Genomic DNA, 20,271 nt, shown 5'->3' on the forward strand with positions numbered 1-20,271 from the left:
GTATGTATTTAGTCTTTAACCAAATTTTTTTAAGTTTATTTGATGTTTCAAGCATATAGTATCCAAGTTGTTTACATCGTTTGATACATTCTCGCTTTAATATTAACTTAAATACTAACATGAAATATCCTTAAAACGTTAAATAAATTTAATAAAATTTGGTTAAAATGGCTAAATTCATGCATTTTTAAAGTTGGAGAACTAAATTGGATTAAAAATTTGAAGATAAACTAATTTCAATATTCACCGAAAGTTAAGGGACTAAAAACATATTTAACCCTACAAGATAATATTTCATTAACAACTATCTTCCTATAATTCCTTAAATTACACACACTACTACAAGATAATATTTCATTAACAACTATCAATTTTAGTGACAAAAAGTTATGAATCATTATAATGATCAATTTATATATCAATTTTAAAAATAAAAAATTATTAATTATTAAAATAGTTACTGTTATGAATAAAAAATTATAATTGGTTTTTAAAATTTAACTACTAAAGATTAGCTACCAAATTTTTGCTACCAAAGGAATTAATATCTAAACTAATCTCTAATTAATTAGTCACCAATTCAACGATCAATTATAATTTTTTATTCATAATAATAATTTTTTTACTAACCAATAACTTTTTATTTTATAAATTAATATATAAATTAATTACTATAATAACTAACTCTATGTTATCATTAAAATTGTAGTTAATAACACATTTTTCAAACATAACTTAATCATGTGCATAACTTTTTGTAATTATCCATTTGGATGAATTTAAAAAAATTGCACGATAAATTTGCCATTTTCATTTTACACGAATACAATGGATAGTTCCCAGATCACATACATTTTAGTGGTCCCAGAATCTTAATCAAGTGCAGTGGTGTGGTGTGATGTGAAACTGTTCATAACCAAAACATACATTTATTGCTCATAAAATACATTTATTGAATAACTCTACGAAGACTTACAACGCCAGCTAGCCTTTTTATGGACCAGCCAATAGCCCCACAATTTGAGAATCTTATTATGCCAACAACTATGAGTTTAAGTTTTAAACAGTGTTAGAAACTAAATGAGTTTAACTTTTATATAAGCTGATGTTAATTTTTTTTATGCAATTCAACTTAGGTTGCATTAATATTGAATATTTATGCCATAGCCCAATTAAGAGCACACACTGATAAGTTTTAAAATCCAGTTTATTTTTAGGGTTAACTTGTTTTTTTCCTTAACTGAGTAAAAGTTGAAATTAATTTATCTTTAAAATTAAAACTAATTTAAAATTTAATTAATTTAATCAATTTTATTAAATTTATTTAATATTTTAGAAATATTTAAAGTCAAAATATATCCAACAATATAAATAATTTAACCAATATATCAAACAAATTGTTATAATATAACAAGAAGAGAAAACAAGGAATAAGAAAGAAAAGAAGTATCATTCTGAAAAGATAACAAGTATATAAAAAGCAAAAGGTAAAGAGCAGAAAGCTTTAATAAAGGTAATTAAAACCTAAGAGAATAAAGACATCGGTCACTGCAAGAAAGCTGTATTCTATTATTATTTTTTTATACTAATATTTTCACACCATTTCTTTTTTTTTTTAACTATCATTTTACACTATTTTTTATTATTTTTTTTTCAAAAAATTTAAAATTTATTTTTGTTAAAATTATTATTCCCTCTCAATTGTCACCTTATTCTTTCATAATGTACTTATGTCAGGTATCTGTCAATTTGTATATAGGAGATTATCTCAATCATTGGTAGATAAGGCATTCATTTTGAGACTTCATCTTAACCAAGTCTTCCTATGGTCTTCATCACAGTGTTATTTATATATGAACTCAAAAGTTAATCTTTATTCTATCTTCCTTACCCTCAAATTGATACAATATATATGATGTCACGGAGGAGTTTCAGCGTGGTGCATGGTGGAGCCGAACTGGTGGTGCCAGCAGGAGCAACTCCAGGAGAAGTGAAGAAGCTCTCAGACATAGATGATCAAGAGGGGCTACGTTTTCAGCTTCCTGTGATCATGTTCTACAGAAATGGTTCTGCTGTGGAAGGAAAAGATGCTTGTAAGGTTTATAAGAAATGGTTTAGGTGAAGCACTGGTGCACTATTACCCTCTTGCTGGTAGACTGAGAGAAGGGCCTAACAGAAAGCTTATGGTGGATTGCAATGGTGAGGGGATATTGTTGGTGGAAGCTGAGGCTCATGTTTCACTCAAGGAGTTGGGGAATGAGATTCTTCCACCGTGCCCTTATATGAAGGACTTTCTTCTTGACGTTCCTGGATCACGAGGCATTCTTGGAAGCCCTCTCTTGCTGGTTCAGGTCAATTATTACGTTGCTTAATTAATTGGTCCTGAGGTAAATATTTGGATAAGGTTAAATCCGGATCCAAATATTTGGATTAAGTTAAAAATTTAAAATTTATTTTTTATAAAATAAATTTAAATTAAATTTTTTAAAATTTGTGTCTATAGAGACGATATCATAGAATTTGACAGATTTTTTGTTGGGGCCAACAAAATTAAATTTTAGCATGGTATGGACTTGGTTGACTTTTGGTCAGGGTTGACCGAATTATGGTCAGGGTTGACTAAATTTTGGTCGAGCCCAACCGAATTTTGGTCGAGTTTGACTTGGTCGAATTCGGCCAATTTTTGGTTGGAGTCAACTCGGCCGAATTTTGGCTGGGGTCGACTCAGCCAAATTCGAACGAATTTCGGTCGGAGACGACGTGACCAAATTTGGGCCAAGGTCGACTCGGCAAAATTTCAGTCAAGATCGACTTGACTAGATTCGGCCGAATTTTGACCAGGACCGATTTTGCCTAATACAACCAAATTTTGGTCAGATCCGACTTGGCCAAATATGGCCACATTTGGGCCAAGACCTAATCAGTCAAATTTTGGTCAAGATTGACTCCACTAAATTCATCAAATATGGCCAATTTTCGATCATGACCAACTCAGTTGAATACAGTTAAATTTCATTCGGGACTTACTCGACTGAATACGACTAAATTTGGGCTAGGCCAACTCGACTGAATTCAGCCAAATTTAGGTCGGGACCGACTCAACTGAATCCAACCAAATTTCGATCGCGATCAACTTTGCCAAATACGACCGAATTCGGGCCAAGACCAACTCAGCCAAATTTCAGTCGAGGCCAACACGACCAAATTTTGACCGGAGTCGACTCGACTGAATTCGGCCGAATTTTGGTCGCGGCCAACTCGGTTGAATACTGCCAAATTTTGATCGTGACTGACTCATTTGAATACGACCAAATTTCATCCTAACCTGTCTTAGCCGAATACAGTCTAATTTGGGCCAGGGCCGACTTGGCCAAATCTCAATCGGGGCCAACTCGATTGAATTCGACGGAATTTTGACCGAAGCCAACTAGGCTGAATACGACCAAATTTTGGTCGTGATTGTCGGCCGAATACGATCAAATTTTGTCTTGGTCGACTCTACCCAATGTAGTCTAATTTGGGTCGGGGTCAACTCGACCAAGCACTTCCAAATTTTGTCCAGGATCGGTTGGGCTAAATTTCGTATAGGGCACACCAACTCAATCAAATACGACTAAATTTGGGCTAGTCCGTCTCGACCTTTAACCTAACCTAACCTAACCAAAAATATAAATTGAAAATTTGGATTGGATATTTTGGATTATTCATTTTGAAAATATAGATTTAGATAATGGATATTCAATCTATAAAATATATAAAATGTAGATCAGATTGAAATCTATATCCAATAAAATAGAGTTTAAATGGATTGAATTTTTAATAAAATACATATTAAATGAATTGAATCAGAGAAAAAATTGATTGGATCATGAAAATTAGATTTTTTGTCCACCGTTAATTTTAAGCAATTCAATTCAACATTTTGTTTCTAAATTTTAAAATATTATTTTGTGAAATAAAATTTATAACTATTTTATAAATAATTTAACTCTCTTTTTTTCAGCACAAGTTTAAGTTGGTAAATGTTAGGGTCAATAATTATCAAATTTGAGATAATATTAGATTTGAAATTTAGAATTTTATATATAAATTTATCTTTAAAAGATATTTCGACAAATTAAAAAAGGATAATATTTAAATTGCCATTTACTCTATCTAATATTTCATCATCGTATTGTCACTCACTATCGAATTAGTCTCACATTCCAAATGTATGTTTCTTAATTGTTTTAATAATATCACTTTATTAACTTTTAATCAAGATATAATTAAATATAGCCTTTTCTGAATTAAAGTGTACTTCTATCCAATAATCTTTTGAAAGTTATCCTTTTAACAATCCGAACAATTTTAGTTAAATTTTTCAGAAACTCAATCTACACTAACAATGTTTAAAAAAAGAATCCTTCTTTTAAACATTCACTCAAGAAGAGTAGAAGAAGAAAACTAAAACCTAAAAGGATTAATTGAATAGTTTGATCAATGGGTTTCTTTTGTTGGCAATGGCAGAATGAAAATTACCAGTCAAAACCGGATTTCAACACAGAACAAATACACTGTCATTGAATTTGTCCACATTTGATGATTGTGCAGGTAACCCGTTTAACATGCGGAGGATTTGTTTTCGCTGCTCGCATGAACCACACGATCTGTGACTCATTGGGGTTGGTGCAATTTCTGACCATGGTGGGTGAGATTGCAAGAGGTGCTTCCATAACCCACTTCCCTGTGTGGCAAAGAGAGTTATTCAGTGCAAGGAACCCACCAAGAATCACTTGTGCACACCATGAATATGAAACCCAACACTGCCACAAAGAAACATGGGACACCCACCAAATGGACCATCGATCATTTTTCTTTGGTCCCAGAGAGATTGCAACCCTTCGGAATCACCTACCCAACCACCTTAAAAATTCTTCAACTTTTGAGGTGCTCTCTGCCTGTTTGTGGAAATGTCGAACTATAGCACTTGGGCTGAAACCCAACGAGAGTGTAGGCCTGTCACCCTTTATCACTGCTCGTGGCAAACTGGGCCTGCAAGTGCCAAATGGGTACTATGGCAATGCCTTTGCCTTCCCAATGGCTCTTTCAAGGGCTGGGCCTTTGTGCCAAAACCCATTGGGGTATGCATTGGAGTTGGTAAAAATGGCAAAGGCTCAAATGGGTGCAGAATATGTGAGTTCTGTGGCTGATCTTATGGTTCTAAAGGGTCGACCCATGTATAGGACTGAAGGGAACTACCTTATTGGGGACACTACTCAAGTGGGGTTCTATGAAGTGGATTTTGGGTGGGGGAGTCCTATATATGGAGGACCAGCTGGGGCTATACCTTTTGTTAGCTTCTATGGACGTTTTAGGAACAGTGAAGGAGAGGATGTAATTGTGGTGCCAATTTTGTTGCCACACCATGTCATGAGGAGCTTTCTCTCTGAACTGGTAAAGATCACAAACAAGGACCCTATGGACCTTTCTGATGAGAATATGCCAAATAGGTCCATGTTGTAACACTGCTGTCAAGGTAACACTAAATTTGTATACTGTAAGTATAAGCAAACTATTTTCTATTAAAATATAGTTCTGCAAGCTTTAATTTATTTGATTTGGACCCATCAAAAGTTTGGTTGCTTTCATTGAGACTGTGATGTGGGTAGTCAATAACCTGTTTGATATCAAGTTTTGAGGCCAGTTTCAAATTTGAAAATGGTGGTGCTGTTGCTTATGTAATTTGTTTTTCATGTGCTTTCTTGTCACGAGAGAGACAATCTGTGATGGGATCGCATAGTGTCATTGTGCATGTGAAGCATTTACTATTTTCAAAGAACGTTCTTTGACTAATGGAAGCAAGGTGTTGTGTATGAATTTTCTCCCCCAAGAGAAAGTCAAAGGAAGTTGGCCGAATTGTAAGTGGTGCAGAGTTTGTGAGGTTGTTGAGTTAATTAGGTAGGTTTGTGTCCATGTGCTTAGGAAATGGCAGCATCTTGATAAGTGCTACAGAGCTCCCAAAGCTTTTCCACTTTCTTGCAGTAATGTTTAGTTTTTTTGAGTGCTTTCACTGTATGCATGATGGCAATGGTTTGCATGAGATTTGTGACTTTGGTTTTGATTGAAAAATAATGATTAGGAAGGATGATCTGTGAATGAGTGGTGTGAAAGACAAAGAAAGTCAGATTAAGAGTTCCTAAATTACGAATGAGTCCAAGGATTATAGTCACTTCATAAAAAAAGTACACTGATGATCTATGAATAAATTATAAAAATAAAAAGGCAACTTTAAAAAATTCTCTAACACCAACTTGGATGGATGATTAAATAATATCTCAGCCATTGAGATATTATTATTGAGACTGTAAAGTGAGATTCAACTTTGATTGATCAGAAAAGTAAGTTTATTTTTATTTTATAAATATTTAATTTTTTTTCATTGGATATTTAGACATCTCACAATACAATGTTATGAGATGAGAGGATACTGTTTCATCAATATCAACATTGATGTTGATATTTGGTGTTGTGACTTTTATATCTTAAGACATCTTTGCAGCTTAGAGAGCAGACAAGTAGCATGAGAAGAACTGATAACTTAAATTTATTTTAGTTTAGTTTTGAAGTTAAAATAAAAATTTATTTGAGATTGAGAGATCTATTCTGGATTTATAAGTCACAATGTTAAATTAGTTTGGAGTTTGCAATAGTCATTTTAAATTACGACTAAATTTTGATAAAATTCATAGTTGGATTTGTTATTAATATTAAAATTATACAATTTTAAATTAAAATATTAAAATTATAAAATTTTAAATTTTAAAATAACATGTATCATTTTAAAACATAATTAAGTCTTAATTTTAATTATTCTAGTTGGTTTCATAACTTGGTTATGTCTATTATTGTTTTCAAAATCACAATTTGATAATCAATTGGATGATATGTCTGTTAAAAGAATACGTAGTTATTATTTTGCTTTATGATGGTCATATATTATTTTATTATTTTATATTTTATAATTTTATGATTTTAATTTAAAATTATATAATTATAAAATTATGATTTAATAAAATATAAAATTGTGATATATTTTCACTTAAACAACAATCTTATTATTAAAATGAAAAATTATATTGACACAATTCTTTTCTCTTGAGAAGATTTTCGGAAATCATGTCACTTTATTTGGTGAAAGTTTTCCCACTAAGCAAAACGTAAGGTGAAATTTATTATATAGTTTTTGAAGTTGAGAAGTTCTATGTGTAAGTTGATATGATTGAATAAAATACTTACGATACTATAAATCGAATAACATTAGATGTGATATGTGTTGTGGATGATCAAATTGTGAATAAAAATAGGATTCGATGAATAAAATAAAAGTGAGTAATTTTCTGGTATTATGATCCATAATTACCAAAATGTATTATTTAATATGTTGAAATGTGGTTTATCTAATAATACACCGAGTTAAATAAACAAATATTATGTGACGAAGAGATGATGAAAATTTCATATGCTAAGTTGAGGGTCAGTGACATTTTTACCCTATCAAACATACATAAATTGAATTAATATTCTTTCTAAAATGATAAATTTAATCCAATACTGAAATTCATTTAATTAGTCCAAAACTCATGACTAAATAAATCAGAAGTTCATTAATCATTTAGGGTGTGTTTATTTCAAGCAATGGAAATATCGAAGGTGTGGATTTTGTAGAGAAAATGTGAAATTAATTAGACTAATACAAACAACACCATTTTCCATTTTCTTTCTTTCTGAAATTCATATTTTTTTACTTCCTCAAATCTAGTTTCGGAAACAAACAAAGCTTTATGGTTCAATGAATAATAACCGTGTCATGGTTTTATAATTTAGATTCTTTTATCTCCCTATGATTGAAGATGAAATGGATTGGTGTGTCTTTTAGTAAGGACAAAAGAAGAAGAGAAGACAAAGGTGCTTTGGAAGAAGTAGGAATGTCATGTATGAAAGAAAGCAATTGTTATTACTCCCACAATACAGAAATTAATTAATTAATTAATTAAATAGAAAATATTATGAGATTTAACCCCGAACGATTATCGGGCTATTCTTTGTTTGGGTGGATGTTATAAAGTAAGTGTTCAATATTTTACCCCCACATTCAAACATCAAAATCCACAAAGAACATGCACCACATACACATGTAATCTTCATGATTTTTATGTAGAATAGATGGGAAAAGTTTTTCCGGTACACCTTACAAATTTTACATCGTTTAGGAATCGAGGTCAAACACAGTTTAAATATTTTTTCGGGTTAAATATGGTTTTGGTCCCTTAAATTTCAGTGAATGTTGGAATTAGTCCATTTAGAAACTTTAGACCAATTTAGTATTTCATCTTTCGAAATACGTGAATTTAGTCATTTTAATCAAATTTTGTTATGTTTATTTGATGTTTCGTACGTATTTCAGGATTGTATTTGAGTTGTTTATACTGTTTGACACATTTTTGCTTTAATGTTAAGTCAAATACTATTACAACACATTTGAAATGTCAAATAAATTTAACAAAATTTGATTAAAATGATTAAATTCATATATTTTGAAAGATGAAGGACTAAATTGGTTCAAAGTTTCGAAATAGACTAAATCCAAAATTCACTGAAAGTTAAGATACCAAAATCATATTTAACCCTATTTTTTCTTTCCTTTACCTTTTGAGACATGTCTCAAGAACAAAATCGCGATAGAACTTAATGTTTTAAAGTGCGAACTTAATGTTTTAAAGCAAAAAATACTTTGAAAACGTAGTGGTTAAAGTTATCGAAGAATCAGAAGAATAGTATAAAAGTAGACAGAGACAAAATATAGTGGAGGCGTGGACCTTGTGAGGTGGGGATGAGCATGAAACTTCTTATTAATGTTTTGTTTGTTAGCATAGGGAGTATGTGATGATAGGAATAGGAGCGGCAAACGCAGGCAAGCTACTTTTTTGCCTCTTCCAAAACTAGACAAATTAGATACAGCCACGCACCAATAATACATCTATAATTTACACCATTATTTTTAATATCAAATTTTTAAATAAATTACCTTTTTTACACGTTATATATTCACCTTAATCTTTTATTTAACTCGTAGTTTAATAGTTATTACTGTGATGAGAAAATGGACAAACTAAGAGACAGCATCCCTTAGTAGCGGCGGTTTTCATGGCACCGAAATGGGGGAATTAGGTGAAGTTTTATATGTGTCTGTTCTCTAGTTTTAGTAACACTTCGTACTATGTCATGTGTTATGTTTGAATTCTCGACTTTTTTTTTTTAACCTTTTACAATCGTTGCTTCTGTTTTTATATAGGAAACAGTAGTGGTTATTGCTAATTTTTCAAATTAACGTTACAATTACTTTCAATAACGTCTAGTTCTATTTCGTACACGTGAATCTTCACTTGTTTGTTTTTATTATATTCAGTTAATTCCAAGTTCATACCTTGGATCACGCACGTGAAAACGTATTCTTAGAATAACTAATTCTTGGTTTCAAATTACTTTAATAAGTTGGTTTTCGTGAAAGTGTTGTTGTAAAACAAAAACAAAACATTATAGAGTAAATTATAGTTAATAATTTATAATTGATCAAGAAGATAATTTCCTATCCCATTTTTCTCATATATATTTATATGTTTAGCAATAGAAATGAGGTTGTCTAATAAAGACAAAAACTAGAGAAAAGCTTCCAATGCTTGTTGCCTAGCTTTTGCGCCAACAACTTCGTTATTAAAAACACACACTAACTCAAAATTATTTTTTACTAGGATCCACCCACCATCTTTGTCCATGATTAAGGGAATAATGTAAAGGAAGAGAGGAACTAAAATATTCTCTTCATCGAACAAGGATAACGAAAGTACGCTGTTTCTTGTACAAACTATGTTTATATCATAGATTTCTTTTTTCTCAATGGAAGAAATAAAAATGTAAAAAGGAAATAAAATTTCATTTTTTTAGTTTTATAATTTTTTCTTCATCTTTCTAGTGTGTTTGGATATAAAGTTTCAAAATTGATTTTACACGAATCGATTCGTGAACGGAGAAATAACCAGTGTTATTTCTTTTTACGTACAAATATTTTTCTTTAAAATTGAATTTAAAAGTCAAACTTACTGACATTTTGTATTGAAAAATGGATTGTACATTTTCAATGCCGAACCAAACACACAATTCATCAAATTGAGAGGATTTATAAAACAAAAACTTATTTATACCTAGGTGGAAGAAACAATGTCATTTTTTATTTTTTTAATATGTTGGAGAAATTCGATATTAATGAGTCATATAAAGATATTATGACACTAAAAACAATCCAAAATTTCGAGACAATATATTTATTAGTCCTTTTTATATGTTGTTTATCTTAATATTTTTAATTTCTAATATTTATTTTTACATTTTAAAGATTTATTCTTTAATTTCTTTTGTCCCTATAATTTAAATTAAATATTTTTTCTAACTAAACCAGTTTTATAATTTTTTCTTGTTCTTACAAATAAATGTAAAAATATTCTAATATCTAGTAAAACATCATTTCAGTTTATTTTTTATCCGAAATGCTTTATTTTAAATTATATTTAAAAACCAAAAACTCGTAACCACTCCTGTACAAATTTTTAAGTAATCACGTGATTTTGGTTTTACAAGAAAGATGCATTAAAAGTAATAGGTAAAAAATAGTAAGTATAGGATGATTCATAATAAAAGAACAAAGAATCAAGTTAAAAAAAGGCAAAAGTCTATATAATTTACCTTAAATAAAAGTACAAAAAGTGCAATTTTTTAGCTGAAATGCAGTTGTGTAGTAATAGTGACTCTACTGAACAAGTTTAATTTAAAAATTGAAATTGAAAAGCTTCATTATGAAAAGATGATTTTCCATCTTTAGGGTGAGATTTTCCAACTCATACATGACCCCTAATCACAGCCGTCCAAAGACACACGGCCCCACTACATCCAACGGTCCAAAGTGGTTGTCGCAGAGAATCCTCTCTTTTTCTCTCTCTTCCCTATTAAACACACACTCCGTTCTCTCTCCAACCTTACTCTGTCTTCTTCTTCTTCTCATTCCCACACTTTCTGTAAAGCGCCATTGCTCTTTTGCTTGCTTATGCTCAACATCGCCATTCACAAACAACAATGCTATTCGAGGTACGCTAATGTTGTCTTCTCTTTCCTCGTTTCACCATCTTAACCTGTCGCCGTTACCGTCACAGTTACAGGAACCTTCTGCTCTGTTTGCTCTGTTTCCATTTTCAACTAAGAACCGTTATTTCCATTTACCCCCTTAATTTGAAACCCCACCTTTCTCTTTCCATAGGATCTTCTTCAACTCTTAACAAAACGTTTTGAAAAACAAATCTTTATGCAAAATCAGGGAATCTGCGTGACCTGTGCTCTACTTTTCAGACCATCCTCTCTTGACTTTTTGACCATCCCTTTGTAAAATTTCCGTAAGTAACACCTTTTACTCCACTCCATCCTAGTACCATTTTAATTTTCCCCTTATGGTTATTTAATAATAATATTAATTAACTCTGATTACTTAATAATTACGTAATTAAGCTCAACCTGCATGATCTATTTGTATCTCAGAATGTATAATAATCTACTGTGTTGTACAGTATAATATGGCCTGCATAATGCTTTTAAGAAGTTATATGTGGTGACCAAGTTTAGTTTGGATGGAGTGGACATGCACATGTAGGAGACAAGATCACATGAGCAAGTTCATTTCTCATTTTCACTATGTTTTGATGATTTTTTATCTTTTTAATTCAGTAAATTCCTTTTTTAATATATGCTATCAGTGTTAACTGAGGTTTTTACTTTTTATCGAAAGTGGTATACTAAATAATAAATCTTTATTTATTTTTTGTTAGTATTTATTTAACAAATGAGGATCATTAAATAATAAGCAGCATCAGTAAAAGTTTATATTTTTTAATCATTATAAAAAAATTGTGCTTAAAAACCTATCTATTCTATTATTGACATTTGTCATAATAATTTGTAATGTATTCTATTCATTTTTGTTTGTGTGCTTATGTAAAGCAAGTTGTGTGTACATTCATGAAATAGTATAATTTTTTCCTTTTGAAATTTGGGGACATGGTGGAAGTTATTTCAAGCGTGACTGGTGGTAGGTGAACTTAAATGCTTAGGAATGGTTGGAGTGACAGTGCTGGCCCATGGTGTGTCCTGAGCATGCATTAATCTCAAAATTTTATCAGTTGTGGAGATAGTGCCAAGTGTTGAAAAAAATGACAGAATAATATTTTGGTTACATTTTTTTGTGAAATCAGAGCAAGAGTTATTGAAGGCACAGTGAGTCAGTGACTTTTCACTCAGCCCTTTGGGGACAAACACTGACAGTGGAGAACCAAAAAATTGAAAACGATGTTGAGGATGAGAAAAAGGCTAGCATGCTGCTCCAAGGGAAGCAAATTTAGCATCGATCTTGATGAGCAAGAGAGTAAGTTCATACTACCCATCTCTCTGGTTATGTGCTTCTTTTGACCGATTAGGTTCATAAGTTCTATGATTTTTCTGACTAAAACTGCGAACATCAACTTTAACAAATTAAAGTTTCTTTAGATATACAAATTAGTTAAGTTAGTAGAAGTTATATTGCTTATCATTTATAACAGTACTTGCATGGTTTTACCATCTCACTTATTTTTTCAAAACTAATCATGATTGTAGGGTCTTGAAGTGGGAATAGTTTTCTTTGCATTTTTTCTTAAAAATCTTCCTTCAAATCTGGGTGATGAACCTTTAATTTATACTTTTATGTATAATAAAGATGGCAATATGGATACTGTTGTGTACACATCTTATTCTTACTGTTTTAGTAACTGCTTTTAAGTTATGATGACTGTTTATTATTTCCTTATGTGTGTTTCAGCAATAGTAAGTGAGCTATATTTGAATTTGAAATTTACACCTACTTTACTCTGCTAATGATCTCAATTCTATTTAGTAATGATACTATAGGTTCAATAGTCAATAATCCCCTTTATTTCGCGCACATTCATGCTTCGCCTAGTCAAGAATATTAAATCGCCATCTTCACAAACTTCACTGACTTTTCTGCTACAGCATACCAGCTGCGTGAACATGGCCATTCGAAAAACATTGTTGTCCCAAAAGCCAAAAAGGAAAAAGGATAAGTACAAAATTGTTTTAATCTGAATTTCTTTATTCAACAACTTAATTATCCTGCTGATAAAAACAGATAAATGTGAATTTAGAGGTTTCTTATCATATTTTATCCTTGATTTCAAGCCTGTTCAGAAATGACAATTTTCAGAGTAGTTGGTTATGTTCTGGTTGTTGTTGGAACCATGTTTGTGGACCAACGAAAAGTACACCTCCGCATTATTTTCAAATTTTGTATGGTGATCAATTATTGTCACTGTTCCTCTGCCAAATTCAACAAGCTAAAGGATAAACAGTAATATCCACTAACTCCACTTGAATTTTGAGTCCCAATTATTTATTACTAATCCTAACTTTAAGCCAAGCTTAACATATTGAGCTTCCAATAATTTTGTACAATAATATGTTAGACAAACAAGACTAACAGGTAGCCTAAAAATCGACAAATTAAAGGGGACCAATTAATATTCCTTCATTCTTAAGCTTTTTCTGTCATTTTATTTTTTCTCCTTTTTCTAAATCAGATGATGGAATCTCACAATTTTAACAGTTTGTCTTGTTCCATTATTTTGGATGTGGCATGAGTCTTCTTGTTTTGGTTTTGAGCAAAAACGAAGGTGCTAGAATAATGGTACAAATAGTGTGAAGTTTTGGGATTTTATAAAATCACAGAAACTGTGGTGGATACCTTTCTCAATCCTAATACTTGAATCCAAGATCTGAACATCTTTGACCGATTTATTGGTTGACTTGGGGCCACCATGAGTGTTACTATTAGTGTAACTACTAGCTCTGCCATTCCCACCTATAAGTGCTGATAAATTGAAGAAAATGGGTGCAGAGTTGGGATGCACCATTCATTGCCATACTTAGGTACTCAAAATTTCAAAATATCTTTTTTCTGTATGTGTTGGATTCTTTTCTGGGGATTCTCTTATATCTTTTTTGAGGCACTTTTGTCCTAAGCTTTTCATTGGCTTCAATTCCATGTGGCTGATGTTCTATCCTGTCATAGCATATGGCCTTGGAAGCTTTTGTGTTCTGCTAGAATCCTTGCCTGCAAATCCTGTGAACACTACATGGACACAGGAAAGTAACAAGTTTTAGAATTTATAGGACCCCACTGCATAAGATTGTTCTAAAGTTAACATTTTTACAATAAAAATAAATACTATTTCTTATTTGATTACTTTTTTAATATTTGAGAAATATTTAAGTACTGTTTGAATCAATTTACTCGAACAAAATAGCTTCTCATGGAATTTTTTAGGCCAATTTGGTTTCTTGATATATACGTCCCGAAATCTGAATTTAAATTTGTCAAAGTTGAAGGGTTAATTTGTTATTATTGCAAAGGAAGAAAAGTTTGAACTTTTTATTCTCAACTCAAGTCTTATGGCCAAACGCCAAAAGGAAAAAAGAATAAAAAGTTTGGCTGGTGACATTTGCATGTGACTATGTATGTTTCACTATTATTCATAATTATCACATGGTTTTCTCATTTTTTTACTTTAATAAAAAAAAGATTTTGAAAAATTAGTTATTTTATTTATTAGATTATTTTTTGTGGTAGTCCACGCTTTGCATGTCACTGTTTTTATTAAAGAAAATGAATGCTAAAAAAATTCACTCTCTTTTTGCCTTAATACCCTCATATAAACATGCAAACCAATAAATAATTAATTTGGTTAAATTTTTAAACTTCGTTATCGATATATCAAATTAATGCTCATTATTAATGATTTTTAAATTCTCTTCTTACTATCCATCAATACAAACACAAACACTTATAATATACTATTTTTTATAAATTGTGTGTAATAAATAAAAGTATAAAGGTATATTATTGTCATGGATAATGATAGAGATTTTTAGATGTTAATATAGAGTTGGGACAGAAGAGAAATGTTGTCGCCTCCTTGGTGCGAGATCCACCATGTAATTTTAAAGACTCATATAGCATAATAATGAAGTGGATTAAGTCTAAAAATATAAAAAGGTTTATTAGCACTCGATTATAATGTGCTTTAAATATATTATTAGGATATTTAACAATATATACGGCTTTTTTTGGCAACAATAACATATGTTCTAGTCAGCGAATTTTGCAACAGGTCACTTTAATTTGCATTATGATATGCAGTTGCAGTGACAAATCATAGTTGGGTTTAATTGTAAACATGCTATTTATTCATATGCTACTTTTGGAGGTATGCTTGCAGCAATGACGTGTATGACAGCAAAGAGGAATATATTGTTGCGTTATTTTGAAAATGACAACCATGTACTGTTCTCATGATTATTTGGTTAAATGAAATTTGTAATAACATTGTTTAATATTGAGTATAGCACCTTTTGGAATCTTATTTCGTGAGTCTGCAACATTGCAACATTTCAGGGATTATGACATACAATGGCCTTGAAAGTTGCATGTTGAATAACCAGTCCTACGAAGATGAGAGCAGAACAAGTAGAGGAGATGAATGCATAACTGATTCATTTGACGATGATTCCAGTTGTTCCTCCAGCAAGGATGCTTTTGGATCATTCTCTTCAAAATGTTTAACGATGAAAAAGGACGATAAAGGATTGGAGGAATGGGATCTCTCAGAAAGTCCTCACGATTTTTATGCCAAAGAGAAGCCTTTTGGTATACAGCATTCAGATATAGAAGCCATGAAGGAAAGATTTTCGAAGCTTTTGCTTGGTGAAGATGTTACAGGAGGTTCCAAGGGTCTCATTACAGCTTTGGCGCTATCTAATGGCATCACAAACCTATCAGGTCTGCTCTGACACCATTTTATCTGGTTTTGGTTTGTTTAAAAATTGCATGAAAATGATGAAGTTTGTCACAAATGAAATGACTTGTACGAACCAACGTGCTTAATGATCATATGCAGTGACGGTTTTTGGAGAGATGTGGAAATTGGAACCACTATCTGAAGAAATGAAGAGAAAATGGCAAAGAGAGATAGACTGGTTATTGTCTCCTACCAACTATATGGTTGAGCTTGTTCCCTCTACGCAAAGCGGTGCCAATGGCGGGATTTTTGAGGTATCTATGTCATTTCAGCTAAGATTATAAAGGTTTGATTATTTTTGTGGATCATATAGCAATGAAATAAGAATCATCTTCTAAAAACAGATAATGACCTCAAAGCCTCGTGCAGACGTCCTCATGAATCTTCCAGCACTTCAGAAGTTGGATTCTATGCTGATTGTATGTCACATTGTGAATTGCGATCTCTTATTTCATCAAAATTTGGAACTTTGTTTCATCTGACTTACTATGTTACTATATTGTCTTGGGTTCACAGGAGACACTAGATTCGATGACGAATATGGAGTTTTGGTATGCAGAGGGAGGAAACGAGGCAGAAGGGGGGACACAAATGCACAGCATAGCAAAAAATGGGGGCTTCCATCACCCAAAGTTCCAAAATGTGGTCTTTCTGATACTGAAAAAAAGAAGCTGCTTCATCAGGGTGGGGTGGTGCGTCAAGTATTCAAGGCTGCCAAATCCATCAATGAAAGCGTTTTGCTTGAAATGCCTGTGCCAGCGATTATCAAAGATGCACTTATAAAGGTTATCTTGTAATTCTGAATGACTTCAATTTGATCAAAGGGTACACTTTGATAAACTCAAATTCGTTACATCTTTACTCAATCTGTTTCTATGTTGCAGTCTGGAAAGACAAACCTCGGACACGAACTGAACAAGGTTCTGGCTGTTGAATCAAGCTCTGCAGAAGACATGCTTAAATCGCTGAACTTGAAATCCGAACATGTTGTCCTAGAGACTGTGAATAAACTGGAAGCTGCTATATTGTCATGGAAAGAGAGAATTGCAGAATATGCTGCTGGCAAACACCAACCTCGTTCCACGTGGTCATCTTTTGTGAAGGATCCTGCGTTAGAGTTTGATAAACTGAAGGTATTATCGGACCGTGCTGAAACACTACTGCAGCTGATTAAAATCAGATACCCAAACCTTCCTCAAACATTTATCGATGCAGCCAAAGTTCAACATGGCAAGGTAAGTATTATTGGAATGCACTTGACTGATGATAGATGTGTTTGATTCAGTTTCAGTGGTAGTAATGTGTTTTGTTTGTGTTTGTGTAGGATATTGGACATTCCATTTTGGAAGCATATTCAAGAGTTCTAGCAAATTTAGCCTTTGGCATTCTGTCTAGAATAGGAGATGTATTGCAGGAGGATTCTTCAAGCAATCCGAATTCACCTATGGTGGCAGAATACTCTCCAGGGATGAATCTTTCTCAAACATGGGTGGTGAATTCAAGTATCAAACAGTCATTACTTGATAAGATGAACAAAGCAGATGGACAATATTGTGATTCTAGCTCTTACAATGCTTCTGATTTAGAACATTCTTCTATTCATTCCAAATCCCTATCTATGACAGCCACGACAAACCAGAGTGGTGGCTGGAGCATGAGTAAAGAAGTTTGTTCAAGTCTGTCTCCTAGAAATTCTCCATAGTGGCTTTTGTTTAGACGCTTCTGTAAATGTTATTGCTCAGTGAGAATTGAAGCAAACTCACATGTTTGCGTGCCCTCAATTTTTGGTTGGTTTTTATAACCAACTATACAAAATCCTTGGTCGTATAATGTCGGGTTTTATTCATCGGATTTTGTACAACAGGGTTACAAATCAAGGAGAGTGTATTTAGTTTCATGTTAGCACACATTTTGAGCTCCTATTGAGAATCTACAATAGGAAGAGGTGTTTTGAAGTACAAGTGGGAATGTAAAACATCACAATGTGTAAAATCAAGGGACATGTAAGGTGAAAAAGTTATTTTATACATGTGAAAAAAAAGTTGTCAAATAATTTCTTTCAGTGACCTAAACATTAGTTAAGTTTTATTTTTAAGAAATGAAATTTAAATCTGAGTTTTATTATTAATTGTTCAAAAGTTAAGAACATACTTGGAGGAGCATAGCCAACCGATGCTACTTGCTTCGTCAGAAATGATAGAGATAATATTTGGAAAAGGTCATGTTATGTCAAAATCACTCACATCAGCAGTCATGTCATAATAAATAAGGGCTTTAATTTTAAATCACAATAAATGATTATACACTCATAGTCAAAGTAAAGATAATGTAATGGAGATTTTGAATTGAGAGAGGAAGACAAAAGAATTAAGATGTTTGAATTAAGGAAATATCTAAAATGTTTATAAATAATTTAATTGATGTAAAAGTATAATTACTTTATTATATTTATGAAATTAAGGTTTTAGAAAGAATTATAAGAAATTACATTTTTAAAAATAAAATTAGTTAAAATAAATTTTAAATTATAGTTAATCATTATTATTATAAAATTTTAATATATAAAAGTTATTTTTAAATAAATTACTTTACTTGATATTAGAATTTAAATTTTTTATTTATTTTTTATTTTAATATTTGTTTTAATTACTTATTTATAAAATATAACTATTAATAAAATATATTATACTAGAAAATTTAATTGATTAAATATAATTAATTAGATATATTTAAATATAGTATAACTACACATTATCTCATAAATATTATATTATATTTTCGTAAATAATTAATTATATTATTATTCATAACTTATATAGTGATTTTCTTTGAAATTTTGAATGAAAAACTAAGACATTATTTTTTAACTTTTGTGTTTTTTTTCTTCCGTTTTTCAACTTTCTTCTCTCATTTTTTGTTCTCTTACTTTTTCTTTCGTCAAAAAGACATCTTAGTTTTGTCACATGAAGAACCAAATAGGGGCTTGTGTCAATAGATGGAGCTGTGGTTCTATTCTTCTATTTGTCATCTACTAAAATATTAAAGCTCTTAATTCTTAAACTTTGTAATGTGTGTTCGAATAACATGTTAGATTCGAACAAAAATAGTTCTAAACACTAGGGAATGTACAGGTGTTATCTATTCATATTTTTTTAACTTTAAAAATTTTAAATTAACATAATAATTAATATATAATTAATTTTTAAAATAATTATTAAATACAAAATTAAAAGAAAGTAAGATATATAAAAGAAGTTTTTAAAATAATAGTTTAAGACAGAAGAAATTTTTAAAATAATAATTAAAAATAAATTATTTTTAAAATAATTAATTTTTAAGTAATTAAAGATAAAATTAATATTATAAAATATGAATATAAAAGAAAAAATATTCTTTATTTATATATCGTTATAGATTTCTTTATTTATTGTCATGAAAAACGTTTTACATAAAATATAAAACTATAATTACTAATAAATATACAATTTTTTTTATTTAAAAATATAACTGTCCAAGTACTATCTATCCTTCCTGTCTTCGTCACGAGACTATAAATACAACCTAGAATACTGTTTACGAAAATAAAATTAAGGTTTAACAAAAGTTAATACTTTACCTACTTTAGAAAGACTTGACCAATTCCTATGAAATGAAAGACTCAATAAGACTTGTGCACTAAATGTGAAGAATGTTATCAATATTTCTTTTTTTCATTTTAGTTTCAATTTTTTTTTTACTTTTTAATCTATACTTATATTGTTTGACTCTCGTTTAAGGATTGAAAAAACGAATTATTTTTCCATCCCATATATGGTACTAATATTTTGAATTAAGTTTTAGTTAAAATAATATTAATAAAATCAATTACATATTTTTAACGTATATGTTAAAGTATCGAAGAATGTAAGTATATTTAAATTATTCTTATAAATATTTCTAAGTCTGGACCGGATGTTTCTTTTCACCCTTTACATTTGTGAGTATAAACTACATAGTAGCTATTTTAGAATTTACGAGTTATTAAGATTTTGATTTAAAAATAGAAGTTATAATTTATTATTTATTCATTGTTTTTCAATCTCATTTATATTTCAGAAAAGATAATGTATTTTTTTTTAATATGACAAAGGAACTATTCATTTTTGGATAACTTTATACAAATTATAAGGAACTGACTCGACTTGATCATATATCTAAATCAATATGACTCAACCTTCAATTCAAGTTTACACAATTTAACTTTCGATTTGGCCCAACTAGCTGGGTTAAAATTATGGTTCGA

The 20,271-nt window shown here is 30.8% G+C and overlaps 2 protein-coding genes across 2 annotated transcripts; both read left to right on the forward strand.

The window, feature by feature from the left end:
• Window positions 1–1,778: 1,778 nt before the first annotated feature.
• LOC114173224 (methanol O-anthraniloyltransferase-like) lies at window positions 1,779–5,594 on the forward strand. The gene is given in 3 exon segments (XM_028057493.1): window positions 1,779–2,110; window positions 2,112–2,351; window positions 4,594–5,594. Coding segments are annotated over 3 exon segments (1,350 nt in total). The 5' UTR covers window positions 1,779–1,912; the 3' UTR covers window positions 5,506–5,594.
• Window positions 5,595–12,121: 6,527 nt separating this feature from the next.
• On the forward strand, window positions 12,122–18,039 carry LOC114173737 (rop guanine nucleotide exchange factor 14). Its single transcript, XM_028058313.1, is given in 9 exon segments — window positions 12,122–12,221; window positions 12,333–12,502; window positions 15,587–15,970; window positions 16,089–16,243; window positions 16,334–16,408; window positions 16,506–16,569; window positions 16,572–16,774; window positions 16,874–17,224; window positions 17,314–18,039. Coding segments are annotated over 8 exon segments (1,686 nt in total). The 5' UTR covers window positions 12,122–12,221; window positions 12,333–12,426; the 3' UTR covers window positions 17,692–18,039.
• Window positions 18,040–20,271: the final 2,232 nt, after the last annotated feature.

The sequence above is a fragment of the Vigna unguiculata genome, chromosome 2, assembly GCF_004118075.2.
Source record: "Vigna unguiculata cultivar IT97K-499-35 chromosome 2, ASM411807v1, whole genome shotgun sequence".
NCBI lineage: Eukaryota > Viridiplantae > Streptophyta > Magnoliopsida > Fabales > Fabaceae > Vigna > Vigna unguiculata.